Source organism: Leucoraja erinacea, chromosome 31, assembly GCF_028641065.1.
Source record: "Leucoraja erinacea ecotype New England chromosome 31, Leri_hhj_1, whole genome shotgun sequence".
NCBI lineage: Eukaryota > Metazoa > Chordata > Chondrichthyes > Rajiformes > Rajidae > Leucoraja > Leucoraja erinaceus.
In genome coordinates this window covers 22,398,257-22,417,853 of record NC_073407.1, presented here as the reverse complement: position 1 = coordinate 22,417,853, position 19,597 = coordinate 22,398,257, and the positions used below count along the sequence as shown (strand labels likewise).

The 19,597-nt window shown below is 48.4% G+C and overlaps 1 protein-coding gene across 2 annotated transcripts in view; it reads right to left on the bottom strand.

The window, feature by feature from the left end:
* Nucleotides 1-1,331: 1,331 nt before the first annotated feature.
* sardh (sarcosine dehydrogenase) overlaps nt 1,332-19,597 on the bottom strand; it is a 51,627-nt gene continuing 33,361 nt past the window's right edge. For both annotated transcript variants that reach the window (XM_055660322.1, XM_055660321.1), the window contains exons 13-21: nt 18,931-19,044; nt 16,986-17,124; nt 15,158-15,271; nt 12,312-12,459; nt 10,398-10,491; nt 8,751-8,913; nt 6,947-7,115; nt 5,783-5,918; nt 1,332-3,756 (exon numbers count right to left, since the gene is read on the bottom strand). In XM_055660322.1, the coding sequence (XP_055516297.1) occupies nt 3,628-3,756; nt 5,783-5,918; nt 6,947-7,115; nt 8,751-8,913; nt 10,398-10,491; nt 12,312-12,459; nt 15,158-15,271; nt 16,986-17,124; nt 18,931-19,044 (1,206 nt within the window). In that variant the 3' untranslated portion in view covers nt 1,332-3,627. The remainder of the gene's footprint in view (nt 3,757-5,782; nt 5,919-6,946; nt 7,116-8,750; nt 8,914-10,397; nt 10,492-12,311; nt 12,460-15,157; nt 15,272-16,985; nt 17,125-18,930; nt 19,045-19,597) is intronic.

Sequence of the window (19,597 nt, the reverse complement as noted above, 5' to 3'; positions counted from 1 at the left end):
GGAGTGTGGGAGGAAAGCGGAGATCTCGGAGAAAACCCACAAAGATCACGGGGAGACCATGACGTGCTGGCCTGAGGTAATGGAAAAGGTAATGGGATTAAAGGCAGACAAGGGCCTGGACTCGATGGCCTGCACGTACATGGTTCATAGGAGCAGATTGTAGAGATAGTGGAGCTGGATATTCAATAAATCTGGCAGTGTCAGTGTAAACTGAAGCCTCAATGCAAAGGATATTGACCTGGGACTTGTTTAAGAAGGAACTGCGGATGCTGGAAAAATCAAAGAATAATGCTGGAGAAACTCAGTGGGTGAGGCAGCGAATTTAAAGGTGAAATTTCGGGTCGAGACCCTTCTTCAGACTGAAGGACAGACTTAGACCTGCAGGACAGTGCGGCACTCCCTCAGTACTGCAGTGTCAATGTTAGGCAGGACATAGAAAATAGGTGCAGGAGTAGGCCATTCGGCCCTTCGAGCCAGCACCACCATTCAATATGATCATGGCTGATCATCCTAAATCTGTACCCCATTCATGCTTTCTCCCTTGATTCCGTTAGCTCCAATAGTTGTATCTAACTCTCTCTTGAAAACATCCAGTGAATTGGCCTCCATTGCCTTCTGTGGCAGAGAATTCCACAGATTCACAACTGTCTGGGTGAAATGTTTTTCCTCATCTACCCCTTATGCTTAACCTGTGACCCCTGGTTTTAGACACCCCCAACATCGGGAACACTTTTCCTGCATCTAGCCTGTCCAATCCCTTCAGAAATGTTTCTATAAAATCCCCTTTCATTCTTCTAAATTCCAGTGAAGATAAGCCCAGTCGATCCATTCTTTCATCATATGTCAGTCCTGCCATCCCGGGAATTAACCTGGCGAACCTACGCTGCACTCCCTCAATAACAAGAATGTCCTTTCTCAAATTAGGAGACCAAAACTGCATGGTGTGGTCCCACCAGGGCCCTTGTACAACTGCAGTAGGACATCCTTGCTCTTAAACTCAAATCCTTTTGCTATGGAGGCAAGTGGCTTTCTTCACTGCCGGCTGTACCTGCATGCTTACTTTGTGACTGATGTACAAGGACACCGTGGTCTCGTTGCACCTCTCCTTTTCCTAATCTGACACCATTCAGATAATAATCTGCCTTCTTGTTCTTGCCATGGACCAAGGAGTTGGGTTCAAATTCCAAACTTCCACTCCTGAGGCAAGATCACATCCTGAGGCCGGGGATTACATTCGGAACAAGCAACCCGGAATCAGGGAAAGACCTAATCGCGGAGCCGCTGTTCTGCAAATAAAGTTGGTGCATGTGTGATATCTATCCAGACCATGGTTTCCATTTCTCCATTTATTACTTGTTAAAGAACACACAACTTTTATCTGTTAATCCATTATTCATGACTGTACGCATACAGGTGATTATTTTGTGCTGAAGTTAGAACAATTTTGTCACCACACTGGGGACACTGGTTATGCTGAAGCAGTCGATGGACTGGGCATGAGTCACGCCACTCTAAGGGTCTGACTAGGGACATCCAACGTTGCATGTTGCCCCCGGAACACGATCACGGGACGAATAAACTCCCTCATTCACAGGCAGATTGATTTAACATCACGGCCACAACAGCCCCTTCGGCCCACCACATCTGTGCTGACCATGGAGGCCGATTTAATCTAATACCATCTGCATGCACACAGTCAATAACCCTCCATCACCTACAGGTTCGTGTGCCTGCCAGCCACGGTGGCGCAGCGGTAGAGTTGCTGCCTTACAGCGCTCGCAGCCCCGGAGGCCCAGGTTCGACCCCGACTACGGGAGCTGTCTGTACGGAGTTTGTACGTTCCCCCCGTGATCTGCGTGGGTTTACTCCGAGATCTTTGGTTTCAACACACACTCCACAACAGGGACAATTTACAAGAATACCAAGCCATTTAACCTACATACATGGATGTGTGTCTGGAGTGTGGGAGGAAACTCTGTACTGACAGGTCCCAACCCGGGTCCCTGGCGCTGCAAGGCAGCAACTCTACCACCGTGCAACCCGACCTGAAACGTCACCCATCCTTTTTTATCCAGAGATGCTGCCTGACCCGCTGAGGTACCCCAACACTTTGTGTACATCTGGAGGAGGATGCGTGTGGGGCCACCAGGCCGGCTTATGGGACTAGCTTGGTCAGCACAGACAAGTTGGGCCGAAGGGCCTCTTTCCGAAATAGATGCTCTGTGGCTTATATCCAACCACCATCGAATGCCTCGTAAACCCCCCTCTTCCCATTCACCAACGCCCACCCAAGACGTCATTGCATGCTGGCTAGGGTTATACAACATTTTCAGTATTTGTGCAAAATTGAAATCTTTAAAACTTTGATTATAAAAACTGTAAAATCTCCTTTGATTTAATAAAATATTAAAAACACCAGGCAACTCTGGAACCTATAACACTGGATTTGAATTCTTCACTAAATATAGGTATGTTACAAAACTTACCTGTAGCGGCACTGCAATTCTGCCACTGGCCGTGTGCGCGATTTTGGCGCGTTTGTTAGGGGGGGTTAAAACAGGGTTTTTTCCCGACCTGGTCCTGAATTATATTTGTTGGAGTGCAAGATGTTGCTAAAGAATCATTCCTACAGCCGTTCTGTGTGTTTTTTTTAAAAAATTCACCCCACAAATTAATCGCTGGAATGATTTTAAAATCAGCTTCTGAAGCCGTCAATGCCGACAACTGGGACGGATTTTATGGAGGACCAGGTAAAAGAAAGTAGTTTATTTTTATGTATAAAAGTGTTTCTTAAGATGTATTTAATTCACATTTTAAGTTGCGAAACGGTGATTTTCCCCCCCGAAGAACCGGCAGTGTATTTGCTGCCGATATGGGGGTATAAATTCACCGCAACCTCAACGTTCTAAATGGTCCCGTTCCAGTAAAACCCACTCGCAAGTTGATTTAAATGGCCATTAATTTACAGGTATTAAACATTAAATTCTGTCCATTTGGCCTATAAATCCATGACAATGAGATTTAAAAATTATATTATATTCTGAATTCTTGTGTGAATGTTATTTGGACACTTGGGCTATTTAAAAATGTTAATCTATTCTTAAGAAATGGATAGCTGTTTAGATCTAGTAATTGAATTTTGTAATTAGCTACAATTAGGTAACTAACTAAATATATGCTTTAATTTCAAGTCATCCAAGTAAGATTGTTTCATATTTGTTTCAGAATGCCTCAATCTATAATAACTGAAAATTTCTTTCAGTTCTCTTAAATTTTAAGAAAGTTATGGTCTTTTAAATGTTCTCGATCACAGCTTTTGTGTTAAGTCGATGAAAAAGCAATAGGGAACAAGATGCCAATTTCCGAGTATGATAATGGCCATAACCTTTTTAATACTGAAGATATGAAAGTGAATTAGGTGTCAAATTAAACTTCTTTTGATGCTTTATCTGATGGGATAAATTAAAGACTTGATTTTTAAAATCTCAAAATTTTGTAACATTGCTACTAAATATTACAGAGTTGCATCAAATGACCCTCAATTGAAAGTCAATGGGAATGACAGCATATTCCTGGTTGCATTTTTGCCAAACACTGGGCTCATGGCAGCTTTCGTTTCCCAGATCCTTAATCGTAGATCCCCTTCACTCGCTTGTTGCTTGGATCGAAGGGTGATTTGAGGTGGACCTTGGCCGGGTAGGAGACTCCCATCCTCTCCAGCGAGTACTCGCCCTGCTTGACAAAGTCCGTGGTCACCTAATTAGAGAGTGAGAGAGTGAGAGAGTGAGACGGGAACTGTGCGGTGAAACCTTGAACTGCACTCTCCGTCATCTCCGACAGCTGACGGGAGGGCCAGAAATGGTGGATCGTTGCAAAGAGCGGACATGCAAGAGGTCAGAATTCGAGGAAGACAGAATTCGCAGGAGACCCGATGGAGACTGCAGAGATAACAAGGAAGGGAGGTCCCCGAATAGGAAGAGGGATGCACATTATTAACATTGAGGTCATAGGCCCACACAGCATGGAAACAGGCCCTTCGGCCCATGTCATCCACATCGAACAAGAAGCCCTGTCTAAGCTAATCCCATTTGCCCATGTTTGATCCCATGTAGAAGGGTCTCGTCCTGAAACGTCACCCATTCCTTCTCTCCAGAGATGCTGCCTGTCCCGCTGTGTTACTCCAGCAGTTTGTGTCTATCTCCCTCTAAACCTTTCCTTTCCATGTACCTGTCCAAGTGTCTTTTAAATGCTGTAATAGTCCCAGCCTCCCAAGGACTGCTCTCAACCCAACCATGGACTTTACCCTCCTACCATCCGGGAGGCGCTACAGGTCTCTCCGTAAAGCAGTCTCAGCTTCTTCCCGACTGTCACTCCCTCAACTCCTCGGTGACTGCCAAAACCACCCCCCCCCCCCCCCCCCCCCGACACTGTCGCTCTTCCAGGGAATGCTAAATGCATTTCGTTGTCTCTGCCCTGACAATGACAATTAAAATTGAATCTGAATCTGAGCCTCGACTACTCCCTCAGCTCGTTGCAAAAGTGTGGAAAAGTTGCCCCTCGCCCTCCTATCTTTCCCCTCTCACCTTGACTCCTGGCAACATCCACGTGGGTCTTCTCTGCACCCTTGCAGCTAAAAATCAGGAGCTGATGCTAGTCAGTGATCTTCAGGCAGTGGAAGACCATACTGCCCGAGGCTTGGCATGGCCAGAAGAATTTTGAATGACCACAAGTGTAGGGAAAATGCAAGGGAAGAGGCTGACATGAAATGGTTGAGTAGAGAGATGAGAAAGTCATGCATCGGATTTTCAGCTGTGGTTGAAGTAACGCAAGATTGGTGAAAATATTTCATCTTAATGATGGGGTGGTTGAGAAATCATCTTGGTCCCCGATATGGCACCAAGACTCTTGTTAAGGAAAGTAGGCAGCTTCATCAGCATTGAAGACCCTGGCGTGAATCTATATAACTGAGGGAAGATCTGCTAATCCAATATTAGTCATCAGGGGTGACATAATACCTTCAGAACCTTCTGAATTTTGTAGTCGGCAGGGCAGTACTCTGCATATCGCCAACTTGGACAATTTTACATTTTTATCAAGCCAATTAACCTACAAACCTGTACGTCTTTGGTGTGTGGGAGGAAACCGAAGATCTCGGAGAAAACCCCACGCAGGTCACGGGGAGAACGTACAAACTCCACATAGGAACACCCGTAGTCGGGATCGAACCTGGGTCTCTGGTGGTCCATTTTGCTGTAAGGCAGCAACTCTACCGCTGCGCCACCGTGACTGCCGTAACTGGTAGAGTTGCAGCGAATGCAGCGCCGGAGACCTGGGTTCGATCCTGACTACGGGCGCTGCCTGTACGGTGTTTGTACGTTCTCCCCGTGACCTGCGTGGAATTTCTCCGAGATCTTCGGTTTCCTCCCGCACTCCAAAGACGTACAGATTTGTAGGTTAATTGGCTTGCTGTAAATGTAAAAACTGTGTCCCGAGTGGGTGTAGGATAGTGTTAATGTGCGGGGATCGCTGGTCGGCACGGACCCGGTGGGCTGAAGGGCCTGTTTCCGCTCTGTATCTCTAAACTAAACTAAATACTACTAAACATGAAATTTCCAGGGCTATTTGGAAAGTCCAATTAATCTAATTTAAAATTTATTTTTAAATATTCCAATGCTGGAAAGATAAGATAAATTATTTTGTTCTATGGTAATTAAAATGTGTACAAAGCTGGGGATAAGGGTGTTCTGTCAAATGCTCAGGAGTCCATTTTACTTGTACTCACCACTGCCCCCTCTGGATCCCTGATGTAACCGTAAGCTACAGACTTGTTGAGAGTGAACGCAAAATCTGCCCTCCGGACCAGTCCGACCACCTTGCCGTTCCTCCAGATCGCTTCCAGGCCAAACAAGGGCACCTTCCTGCAGGGCAACAATCTTAAGGTCATAAAGTGATAGGAGCAGAATTAGGCCATTCGGCCCATCAAGTCTACTCCGCCATTCAATCATGGCTGATCTATCTCTCCCTCCTAACCCCACTCTCCTGCCTTCTCCCCATAACCTCTGACACCCGCACTAATCAAGAATCTATAAAAATCTGCCATAAAAATATTCACTGACTTGGCCTCCACAGACTTCTGTGGCAAAGAATTCTACAGATTCACCACCCTCTTAAGGAATTTCTTAAGGACTTAAGAAATTCCTCCTCATCTTCTTCCTAAAAGAATGTCCAATCATGCATAAAGAAAAACACATTCTGTGTTATACACCCATTTACATGTAGGAGATATCACCTGGGCAGGAACGGAAATCTGCCTCTCATCGTACTCTGGCCACAGCTTGCTGTAGACATTAAATCCAGGTTGAGACACAAGGAACTGCAGGTGCTGGGATCCTGAGCAAAACACAAAGTGCCGGAGTACCTCAGTAGGTCAGGCAGGATCTCTGGAGGGATTTGACGGAAGACGTTTCGGATCGGGACCTTTCTTCAGATGTTATGCGAGGTGTCAGTTTGCGACCATTCTTCTCACTGGTCAGACGATGCTCCCCGACCTGAAACCCACCTGTCCAAGCCTCCGCAGATGTTACTTGACCAGCAGAGTTCCTCCAGCACCTCCGTGCCACCATTAAGGCCCACTACCAGCCCCAGCCCAAAATGACCAATACAAAGTGGAGGCCAGTGACAGGGATTCAGCTAATAAGAGGTGATTACAGAAGAACAGGGACTGGTGTAGGAGTTGTTACTGGAGAAGACCAGGGGCAAGGGCCAGAAACACGAGCTATCCATCTTCTATCACCTAGTCATGTTCTATCTCCAACGCCTAGTCATGTGCTATCTCCATCGCCTGTCCATGTTCTCCAGGGATGCTGCCTGACCCGCTGAGTTACTCCAGCACTCTGTGCTTTAGATCAATCCCCACGTGTGAGTCAGCGGTGAATCAGAAACTTACTGGTCGATGGTGAAGCACATCAAGCGTTTGAACAGTCCCTGTGCCTTCTGCACCTCCAGAGCCTCTCGGCCAAGGAACGGGATCTTGGACTTGAGTTTGCAAGTGAAGGCGAGGCCGGCCTCCAGAGGAGTGTCGTCAGATCGCAGGTCAGCGTGCCAGTGTCTGTACCCTGCAACGGCAACACGACAAACAGCTTCAAGTGTCTGCACCTCACACCCCAACTACCTATGGAGGGGGAGATGCAACGCAGACAAAGGATCTATCAAAATAAACCACATCTAATGTTGTCCCTAATCAGAATCGGTACTCACCCCTCCTCATAGGTTATAGGAGCAAGATTAGGCCATTCGGCCCATCGAGACTACTCCGCCATTCAGTCATGGCTGATCTATCTTTCCCTCTTAACCCCATTCTCCTGCCTTCACCCCATGACCCCTGACACCCGTACTAATCAAGAATCTGTCAATCTCCGCCTTTAAAATATCCATTGACTCGGCCTCCACATCTTTCTGTGGCAATGAATTCCACACAGTCACCACCCTCTGACGAAAGAAATTCCTCCTCATCTTCTCCCTCTCTTACCTCCACCTCTTTCCCCCAAATATTAAGCTGCCAGTCGTACCCCTCTTTCAACCATGTTTCAGTAATCGCCATAACAACCCAGTCCTGTTTACCAATTCATGCCCTGAGTACATTTACTTCATCTGTTAGGCCTTCACCAAGAACTTTTGAACTTATAACTTCCTACTCTGAAGCACCTCATTCTATTTTCCCTATGTAGTCGGCACTAAAATGTACAATGACTTCTGACTGCTCATCCTCCCCCCTTTAAATGTTCTATAAACATTCAGAAACATCCTTGACAGAGGCACCCAAGAGGCAACAAACCATCCTCGTATTTCATTTGTGGCCTTCCTGTCAAAACCTCCTGTCTGCCCTTCTACCTACTGAGTCTCCTGTAACTCCTGTCTTCCCTGTCTCCCCACAGTGTTATGCATCAGAGCCAGGCATGGTGCCACAAACTTGCAGCCTCCCACCAACTAACGTCCAAAATGTTATACTTGCTGATGAATTGAATGGCCACAGGGGAATGCTAAACCTTGCCCACCTCCTCTGCCATTTCGGGTTGGCTTTAAACTTTAGAGGTACAGCGCAGAAACAGGCCCTTCAGCCCAGCGAGTTTGTACCGACCAGCGATCACTCCGGACACTAGTACGATCCTACACACTAGGCGCAATTTACAATTTTACAAAGCCAATTTAGACTGCAAACCTGTACGTCTTTGGAGTGTGGGAGTACGCTGGAGATCCCGGAACAAAACCAACGCAGGTCACGGGGAGAACGTACAAACTCCGCCCGTGACCAGGATCGAACCAGTGCCTCTCATGTTACAAGGTAGCGACTCTACCGCTGTGCTGGTCACCCAACTACGTGCTGCCTCTACCTTGGGTGTGACCATCTCATTGAAACACCCATGAATGATGCTCTCGGCTGTGTGGTTCAAACTGGCTGCATGGTCAGTACTGGCACAGTAGGCCAAAGGGCCTCTTCCGGTGGATCACTTATCTCCCGCACACTGTCGGTAACCGATTCACACTCCTCCTATGCTTCCAGATATTGGAAACAGAATCCGGGATGGACGGGAAGCGAGGGCAAGGTAATCCTTGCCCTTTAACAGGTCAACGATGGGCAGCACGGTGGCGCAGCGTAGTGTAGGGGATCGCTGGTGGGCTGAAGGGCCTGATTCTGTGCTGTATCTTTAAACTAAACTAAATGTGGCTGCATCACACCTCCGTGCATTTACCTTTCTCGATGCTGAGCGAGTCTATGGCCCTGTAACCAGCGTTGGCGATCCCAAACTTGGCGCCAGACTGCATGACCGCCCGGTAAACGGGCACACAGGCGTCCCTCGGCACGTGCAGCTCCCAGCCCATCTCGCCGACAAACGACAGTCTCATCGCCCGCACCTTCCAAAACACGGGCTTGTGTCAATAGGCATTCTGGGCAGCGCCTGGCCAGGATTAGCAGGAGCTTTATGGACTACAAGGTTTATTCCCGGGATGGCGGGACTCTCATATACTGAGAGAATGGAGCGGCTGGGCTTGTACGCTCTGGAGTTTAGAAGGATGAGAGGATATCTCATTGAAACATATAAGATTGTTAAGGTGTTCAAGAAGGAACTGCGGATGCTGGAAAATCGAAGGTACACAAAAATGCTGGAGAAACTCAGCGGGTGCAGCAGCATTTATGGAGCAAAGGAAATAGGCAACGTTTCGGGCCGAAACCCTTCTTCAGATTGTTAAGGGTTTGGACACGCTAGAGGCAGGAAACATGTTCCCGATGTTGGGGGAGTCCAGAACCAGGGGCCACAGTTTAAGAATAGGGAGTGAGCCATTTAGAACGGAGACGAGGAAACACTTTTTCTCACAGAGTGGTGAGTCTGTGGAATTCTCTGCCTCAGAGGGCGGTCGAGGCAGGTTCTCTGGATGCTTTCAAGAGAGAGCTAGATAGGGCTCTTAAAGATAGAGGAGTGAGGGGATATGGGGAGAAGGCAGGAATGGGGTACTGATTGGGAATGATCAGCCATGATCACATTGAATGGCGGTGCTGGCTCGAAGGGCCGAATGGGCTACTCCTGCACCTATTGTTTATTGTCTATTGACTTATGTGTCCTTACAGCCATTGGTGTCAACACCTGTGTCAGCCCTTTGAAATAGAGAAATTCAACCTGTTCTAGGGGTTGCCCTGTGGCACAGAGGTAGAGCTGCTGCCTCACAGCGCCAGAGACCCGAGTTCCATCCTGACTGCAGATGCTGCCTGTGTGGAGTTTGCATGTTCTCTCCAGGTGCTCCAGTTTCCTCCCACATTGCAAAGATGTGCAGGTGTGTAAGTTCTGTCAATTGTCCCTAGTGTGTCAGGTAGAACAAGTGTAGATGGGATCGCTGGTTGCCGCGGACTCGGTGGGCAAAAGGGCCTGTGTCCACACTGTTAGGTTTAAAGTGAGGGGGGAAATATGTAATAGGAACCTGAGGGGCAACTTTATTACACAGAGGTGTATGGAACGGGCTGCCAGAGGAGGTAGTTGAGGCAGATGCCATCACAATGTTTAAAAAACATTTGGACAGGTACATGGACAGGATAGATTTAGAAGGATTTGGACCAAACACAGGGAAGTGGGACTGGTGTTGATGGGGCATGTTGATTGGCATGGGTAAGTTGGGCCGAAGGGCCTGTTTCCATGCTGTATGACTCTATAACTTATGACATATGATAATATTTGAGACCTTTGCACAAATACTGTACATGGATAGAAGGGGGTTAGAGAGATACGAGTTAAACGCAGGCAGGTGGGACTATTGTAGATGCGTGTTGGTCAGCATGGTCAATGCTGATTCCACACTGCATGGTCTATTATTGGAATGTTACTGTATCTACCCCAGGTGTGACTTACCCAATGGCCAGCGGCTTTCACCACCTGGTGAGTGGAGAAGGGAAAAGCCTTGTTGCTAAGGTCCACGTCGAGAACATCCTGCAGAACCGCGCGACTGTGGAGCAACGGAGGAAAGGTCACGACACGGCCTGGAGAACAGTGACCATCCTCAACCCAGACTCACCTGCTGCCCCAACACCTCCATCAAACCTGCCCTCCCATCCACCCGTACCCCAAGCAAGTAGACAGGGCATAAAACCCCAGCATCCCCAGCCCACTCTACGCCCACCCCCCTGCCCACTCTTGCAATAGGGTGATTTCACCAAAGGTCAAATGACCGTAGATCCCCCCTCACGTGACCGAAAATTTTAACTGGAGGACATCTCTCAGTTTGGTACATGTAAGTGAATGGGGAAACACGCACTTTCCCACCCGTTAAAAACATGGAAACCGGCCGATTTTTGAGCTGAAATTTTCTGTGCTAGTCGGGGTGACTGTGAAGCACAGCGACCTAACTTTTCAGGCAAAAAAAAAGATAGAAAGTAAGGTAATTACAAGAGGGAACTGAAGGTAGAAAACAGCGGAAGTGAACAGCTGACATTTGTCGTGGTGATTTTAAGATCCAAAATATCAGGAATTATCGCGTTTGCTCGCTGAATTTCATCAAAAGTAAGTTAATAATGCCTTACTTTTGATGAAATTCAGCGAGCAAACATGATAATTCCCGATATTTTGGATCTTAAAATCACCACGACAAATGTCAGCTGTTCACTTCCGCCGCTTTCTACCTTCAGTTCCCTCTTGTATTTACCTCACTTTCTATCTTTTTTTTTGCCTGAAAATTTAGGTCGCTGTGCTTCACGGTCACCCCGACTGGCACAGAAAATTTCAGCTCAAAAATCGGCCGTTTTCCATGTTTTTAACGGGTGGGAAAGTGCGTGTTTCCCCATTCACTTACATGTACCAAACTGAGAGATGTCCTCCAGTTAAAATTTTCGGTCACGTGAGGGGGGATCTACGCTCATTTGACCTTTGGTGAAATCACCCTATAAGACCCTGTTCATCATCCCAATTGTTGTCCACCCGGAGGTCCCAGCCAGTCCTCCACTTTCCCCACATGACCTCCCATTAACTCCAAATTCCAGACCCTTGCACTGCACTATCCCCCTTCCCATCGAGCCACCTACCACCAAATGCCCTCTCTACCAAACAGTTGACTGGGCTTTTCGCCGTGGGTGGAAATGTCGACCTAGTGGGCATGAAGTGTCCTGGAGATACGCGGGGGCGATCTTTTTTTTACACAGAGAGTGATGGGGGTCTAGAACGCATTGCTGTCAAGGCGGTGGTGGTGGCAGATATGATAGTGGAGTTTGAGGCTTTTAGATGGGCACGTGGACGTGCAGGGGATAGAGGGGTATGGATCATGTACAGGCAAATGGGATCAGTATAAAGGAATCATGGACAGCACCAATATTGTGGGCTGAAGGGTCCATTCCTACGCTGTACTGTTCTATATCTTATATCCAAAGTCTATGCCCAATGTCCAAAACCCTATATCCAATGTCCAGTGCCCAATGTCTAATGTTCTATATCCAATATCCTGTCCTATGTCTTATATCCAAAGTCTATACCCAATGTCCAATACCCTATATCCAATATGCTATGTTCTATGTCCAATGTTCTACATCCCTATGTTCTATGTTCTATGTTCTATGCCCTATGCCCAATGCTCTATGCCCTAGGAATTGCCCCCTTGCCTTTGTGCCTCCTCTCTGGGTTCAGATGATCCTGGACTCCACTCACCCTCTCGACCTCGCCCAGCCTATCCCCGCGCCCTCCACTCACCCGGCGCCTGCCCTCTGCCCAACTCCCACGCCACCCCCCCCCCGTCCCCTCCCCCGCCGGCTGGCCCACCGCAGAGAGGCCCTCACTCACCTCAGGGGTCCCTGCACGCTGATCATCCCCATCTCCGCCGAGCAGTCGAGCAGCCGGCAGTTCAGCCGGCGGTCCTGGAGTACGGAGGTGATGTGGGACAGGTTGTGCTGCGCCACTCCCCCTCCCACTGCCAGGTAGTAGCCATCACCTGCATTGGAACAGGGCAGTGGTCAAGTCTATTCCTCACATACGCATACGAGATGTGCAGTGAAATGGAAAGTGCCGATGCTCGCGAATTGTGCAAAAAAAAAACCCAAAAACAAAAAAAAACTACAAACAGAATCACATATTCACATATTACATATTTGTGGGAGGGAAGAAAAAGGAAAATAAAACAGCAATTTTAAAAAGACACCACACAACAGTAGAATGGACCAGTAAAGTTAGTCCCTGGGGAGATGGGAGTTTACAGTCCTAATGGCCTCTGGGAAGAAACTCCTTCTCATCCTCTCCGTTCTCACAGCGTGGCAACAAAGGGTTTAAGAAGGAACTGCAGATGCTGGAGAATCGAAGGTACACAAAAAAGCTGGAGAAACTCAGCGGGTGCAGCAGCATCTATGGAGCGAAGGAAATAGGCAACGTTTCGGGTCGAAACCCGAAGGGTTTCGGGACGAAACGTTGCCTATTTCCTTCGCTCCATAGATGCTGCTGCACCCGCTGAGTTCCTGTGGCAACAAAGGAACTGGCCTCCACAACCATCTGTGCCAATGAATTTCACAAGTTCACCACCCTAAATAGTGCAAGATAAAGTCCGATTAAAGATCGTCTGAGAGTCCCCAATGAGGTAGGTTGTAGCTCAGGACCCCTCTCTAGTTGTGGAAGGATGGTTCAGTTGCCTGATCGCAGCTGGGAAGAAAATATCCCTGGATCTGGATCTTCTGCCTGAAATTCTGGAATGAAATGTTTCCTTGTCATGAATAAAGGAATAGGATCATGGAATAGTGTAGGAAGGAACTGCAGATGCTGGTTTAAACCGAAGATAGACACAAAATGCTGGAGTAACTCCAGCATCTCTGGAGAGAAGGAATGGGTGACATTTCGGCTCGAGCCCCTTCTTCAGTCTGATGAAGAAAAGATAGAAAATAGGTGCAGGAGTAGGCCATTCGGCCCTTCGAGCCTGCACCGCCATTCAATATGATCATGGCTGATCATCCAACTCAGTATCCTATACCTGCCTTCTCTCCATACCCCCTGATCCCTTTAGCTACAAGGGCCACATCTAACTCCCTCGGGTCACCTATTCATTTTGTCCAGGGTTGATGCCTGACCCGCTGAGTTACTGCAGCAGTGTGTGTGTGTGTGTGTGTGTGTGTGTGTGTGTGTGTGTGTGTGTGTGTGTGTGTGTGTGTGTGTGTGTGTGTGTGTGTGTGTGTGTGTGTGTGTGTGTGTGTGTGTGTGTGTGTGTGTGTGTGTGTGTGTGTGTGTGTCACCCATTGCCCAGTGCAGGCAGACAGCAGGTGATGAGTGGCACTCAGGCCGAGACAAGGCCCACAGCCAGACCTTGCTACAATCTAATTACGTTGGTGCTCAGATTAAACACACTTCAGCTGCAATGTCACTGCAATCGAATTACTCCCACTCCCGGCTCTTTAAAAAGATAAAATATCACGAGAATCACAAGGAAAGGTACAGCCCTCGAGGCCGAGACCAGGCAATTGAGTTAGCGCGGTGCAAACAGACTACTCATGGTGAAAGAAAATGTAATTCCCTTGATGATCCAGAAGGGCCGAGACGAGAAAATATCATTTGTACAATTGTCTGATCTGCAGTCACCGTTTCACTGTCTCAATATCAATGACCAGGCCCCAGACCAGGGCTGTGGCCAGAATCCTACATCAGCCTCGTTGGGTAATAACTCCCACAATATCTACCCAATCTACACTGGCACTGCCCCAGAAGGGTTTGCTACAGGAAGCTTTACTCTGCATATCACCTGTCCCATCCCTGCTGTTGGTGTTCATAGGTTATAGAGGCGGAATTAGGCCATTCGGCCCATCAAGTCTATTGCCGGCTCTGCTATGTTCTGGCATATTCTTACCTCCAGTTCCCTCCCCTCTACTTTCAGTTTGAAGAAAGGTCCTGGCCCAAAATGTCACCCATCATTTTTCTCCAGAGATGTTGCCTGACCTGCTGAGTTAGTCGAACACTTTGTGTCTGTCTTTGGTATAAACCAGAATGTGCAGTTCCTTCCTACACTCTTCTGAGTTTGGTTAATGAAACCTTAGCTGGTGCAACCTCGCATCTGAGGCAATTAGATCCTCACTCAAGATGCACAAAAAAATCTGTTTAGATTGGAGATACAGCGCGGAAAGCTCACCGCCCACCGAGTCCGCGCCGACCAGCGATCCCCGCACATTAACACTATCCTACACACACTAGGGACAAGTTTACATTTATACCAAGTCAATTAACCTACAAACCTGTACGTCTTTGGACTGTGGGAAGAAACCGACGATGTCGGATAAAACCCACGCAGGTCACGGGGAGGACGTACAAACTCCACGCAGACAGCGCCCGTAGTCGGGATCGAACCCGGGTCCCTGGCGCTGTAAGGCAGCAACTCTACCGCTGCGCCACCGTGCTGCTCAGATCATCAACACTGCAGGGTTTGGAGGAGCTGGGGATCCGGGGTGGCCCAGACTCGGTGGGCCGAAGGGCCTGTTTCCGCGCTGTATCTCTCAAGCACCTGAAATCAATATTGAACCCCGTCTTTAGACCCCTGCGGCAGCAGAACTACCTGCTGTACCCTTGCGCCACCTTTCAATGGAACTTCCTTCTACCGACTCCTCACTAAACTAAACTACATTTTATTCTGATATCCCGGCTGATGACCTTCAGCTGATTACCTTCGAAGGCAGGAGTGAGAGATGATCCTAGTGGGGAGGACTCGATACGGCTCACAGTAAGATCACTCTCTGCCCCGCCTCGACTGTTCAGCATGCAGGTGTAGACCGTTTTACCTGGAAATACACCAGCACCTCAACGTCAGAAACACATCAACAAGTCAGGAACAAAAATCTCAAGGAAACATTGTCAGAGGATCATTGTAAGGATGTGACAGGGGTTATGGGGAGAAGGCAGGAGAATGTGGTAGAGTCTCTTGCCCAGTGTGGGGGAGTCGAGTACCAGAGGACATAGGTTTAAAGTGAAGGGGGAAAGATTTAATAGGAATCTGAGGTGTAACGTTTACACACAAAGGTGGTGGGTGTATGGAACGAGCTGCCAGAGGAGGTAGTTGATGCTTGGACTATCCCAAGGTTTAAGAAACAGTTAGGCAGGTACATCAGACAGGTTTGGAGGGATATGGGCAGGTGATACTAGTGAAGCTGGGACATGTTTGCCAGTGTGGGCAGGTGGGGCCAAAAAGCCCGTTTCCACGCTGTATCACTCTATGACACTATGGGGTTAAGAGGGAGAGATAGATCATGGGCCGAATGGTCTAATGCTGCTCCTATCACTTATGAACTTATGACCGGGAGTTGGGAAAAGAGTATGAATGGCAATACGGGAGGAATACAGTGAGTGTAGGGTCTAACAGAATTACAACTGATGGCGTTTCACCGGTGGTGGGATTTACTGGACCACGTTACCACTGGAATAATTTAGATAGCAAGATCAACGAGGTTGGGGTATGCAACAGACTCAAAACAAACCGTGAGAGGCAACAGAGAATAAGATGAAGGGAAGAGGAGAGACAATGAGAAGGTGGATGTGGGCGACAGGAATAGAGGTGGCAATGGGAGAGAACATTGATTGAGGGAGCATGGAAACAGGCCCTTCGGCCCAACGGGTCCACGGCGAGCATCCATCACCTGTTCACTCTAGTTCTAGTTATCCCATTGTCACATCCACTCCCGACACACTGGGGACAATTTTACACTGGGGACAATTAACCCACAAACCCGCACGTCTTTGGGTTTTTGGGCGGAAACTGGCACAATCCCACGTGGTCACAGGGCGAACGTGCAAACTCCACATAGACAGCACCCGACGTCAGGATCAAACCTAGGAGCGGCTCTACCAGCTGCACCACTGTGCTGCAATTAGGTGAGAGAGACAGAGAGAGACGGAGAGAGAGAGAGAGAGAGAGACGGAGTGAGAGAGAGAGAGATGGAGAGAGAGAGAGAGAGAGAGAGAGACGAGAGAGAGAAGAGAGAGACGGAGAGAGAGAGAGAGAGAGAGAGAGAGAGAGAGAGAGAGAGAGAGAGAGAGAGAGAGAGAGAGAGAGAGAGAGAGAGAGAGACGGAGAGAGAGAGAGAGAGAGAGAGAGAGAGAGAGAGAGACGGAGAGAGAGAGGAGAGAGAGAGAGAGAGAGAGAGAGAGAGAGAGAGAGAGAGAGAGAGAGAGAGAGAGAGAGAGAGAGACGGAGAGAGAGAGAGAGAGAGAGAGAGAGAGAGAGACGGAGAGAGAGAGAGACGGAAGGAGAGAGGCGAGAGAGAGACGGAGAGAGAGAGAGAGAGAGAGAGAGAGAGAGAGAGAGAGAGAGAGAGAGAGAGAGAGAGAGAGAGAGAGAGAGAGAGAGAGAGACGGAGAGAGAGAGAGACGGAGAGAGAGAGAGAGAGAGAGACGGAGAGAGAGAGATGGAGAGAGAGACAGAGAGAGACAGAGAGCTCGCGCAGGGGACAAGGTGCGGTAAGATTAAACAACGTAAACAAGACAGCCCGCTGTCATTACCTATCGATGTGCTGACATCAGCAGTAAACAACCAATCTGCTGCCTCTTTAGCATCAGGGCCCACCAGGTAGAATTTGCCGAAGTACGACATGTCAAACACGGCAGCTGCATTCCGGCAGGTTAGACACTCGGCCTTAATCTGCACAACACATAACAATATCAGCCAATCCCTGATGCACAACGACCCCGACCACTCCCCATACTTGCTGCTCAAAGATTCCTATGTTATAGGAGCAGAATTAGGCCATTCGGCCCATCAAGTCGACTCCGCCATTCAATCATGGCTGGTCTATCTCTCCCTCTCAACCCCATTCTGCTGCCCCCTCCCGGAGACGATAAAGTATCATTCATTCATTCTTCAGCCCGTTGCATCTCATTCTATCTATTAGGTACTTACCTATTCTGAAGCATTTCCAACCAATCAGGGGCAGAATTAGGCCATTCGGCCCATCAAGTCGACTCCGCCATTCAATCATGGCTGATCTATCTCTCCCTCTCACACCCCATTCTCCTGCCCTCTCCCCATAACCCCTGACACCCGAACTAATCATGGAATGTATCGATCTCCAAACTGCTCAGCTGCAGCCCACATTCTCTAAACCCAGTGATGTTGGTTCCCTGGAATGATCATAATTTTGTGAACATGCTAACACCTTTGATGCTGCATAGATGGCCATCAGGTACCGAGCGAATATTTATTGGATGCCCCACAGTGCATGGTGCATCAACGTGTGGTGAGAGGGGCTTGTGAACGAGTTACAGTAAAGTGGGACCCACTCCCTCTCACTCCACAGTCTTCTCCAAAATCCCTGCTGTGCCGAACAAAGTTCCTCCAGCGAGCTAGATAGATCACTCGACAAAAAAGACGTAGTGCGGTCATGGGCAGATTCATGGGGAATTTTCGGCCCCATTTCCGTAACCGGCTTCCGTCTACGCACCAAAGATCCCGTAGCGGAGCAAAGATACTAGTGCGGAGACGGAAGCCGGTTACGGAAACATCCTCGTAAAAATCAAAGTTCTTTGGGAAAAATCTTCCCCTCATTTTCAGAATTATAATTTATTAACACAAACTGTTCCCCCGCAACGTTGATTACACTGCGGGTCGGGTCGGGTCGGGTTACTGAAATGGATGAAAAAAAGGCCCACGTTCCGCTCCGTTGCGTACTACACGTCAGCCCATTGCATTTAGCAGGAGTGGTCTATCTTCCTCCGCTATCGGATCTTTGGTGCCGACATCTCCTGAAATGAACACACCTGCTCACAGACACACACACACCCACTGTGCAATTCAACATTTACGCACTCACTTACACACCTGCTTGTGTACACATACACACATGTGCAAGCATAGTTGTGTACAAGCACACCCTTGTGCATCGACAATCATACAGTTGTGCAGACACACACTTGTGCACACACACGTGCATACACACACATGCATACCCACACATACTTGTGCATGTACACACACACGTGCATACACACACACGTGCATACCCACACATACTTGTGCATGTACACACACACGTGCATACACACACACACATGCATACACACACATACTTGTGCATGTACACACACACGTGCATACACACACACACACACACACACGTGCATACACACACACACGTGCATACCCACACATACTTGTGCATGTACACACACACGTGCATACACACACACACACACACGTGCATACACACACACACACTTGTGCATGCAAACACACATTCACACACGTGTGAATACACGTATTCTCTCTCTCGCTCTCTCTGGTGAATGGACAATTGTTCTTTGGCAGTCACTGCACTGGAGCCTGTGGTTCATTGCCGATTCTGCAGCCTCTGTTCATTTAGCTGTTGACTGCGGGCACACATTTCTGCTGCTGTAAAAATAGCGAATGTCTCTGTGAGTGGGTGTTGGTGAAGATTAAGCAGGTACCTACCTGATCGTGGTGCGTGGGAAAATCAAAGGTGTAATCCTCCCGCAGTAGCTGATTGTACCTGTAATCTTCATGCTGTTTGTTATCGTACATTCCGTAATAATCATAATCTAGAAGCTGGAGACAAGAGCAAAGTGTCAACAGGGCAGGGAGGTAAATGATGCACCAGGCAAGATGTGGCTTCAGCTGGTGGTGAGTGACGGGATGGACAGAGCCTGACGGTGTGTGTTAGGAGTAGAGAGATCACCAAGGAGTCAGGGGATGTGGGGAGACGGCAGGAACGGGGTACTGATTGGGGATGATCAGCCATGCTCACATTGAGTGGCGGTGGGTGCTGGCTCGAAGGGCCGAATGGCCTCCTCCTGCACCTATTGTCTATGGAGACGATCAGTGCTGTCACCTTATACCTCAGCATCATTCCTTGTGTGGCACAGTGGTGCAGCGGTAGAGTTGCTGGTTTAGAGCACTCACAGCGCCAGAGACTCGGGTTCGATACCAACTGCGGGTGCTGCCTGTACGTTCTCTCCGTGACCACGTGGGTTTTCTCCGAGATCTTCGGTTTCCTCCCACACTCCACAGACGTACAGGTTTGTAGTTAATTGGCTTGGTATAAATGTAAAATTGAGCCTAGTGTGTGTAGGGTAGTGTTAATGTGTGAGGAGTGCAGGCT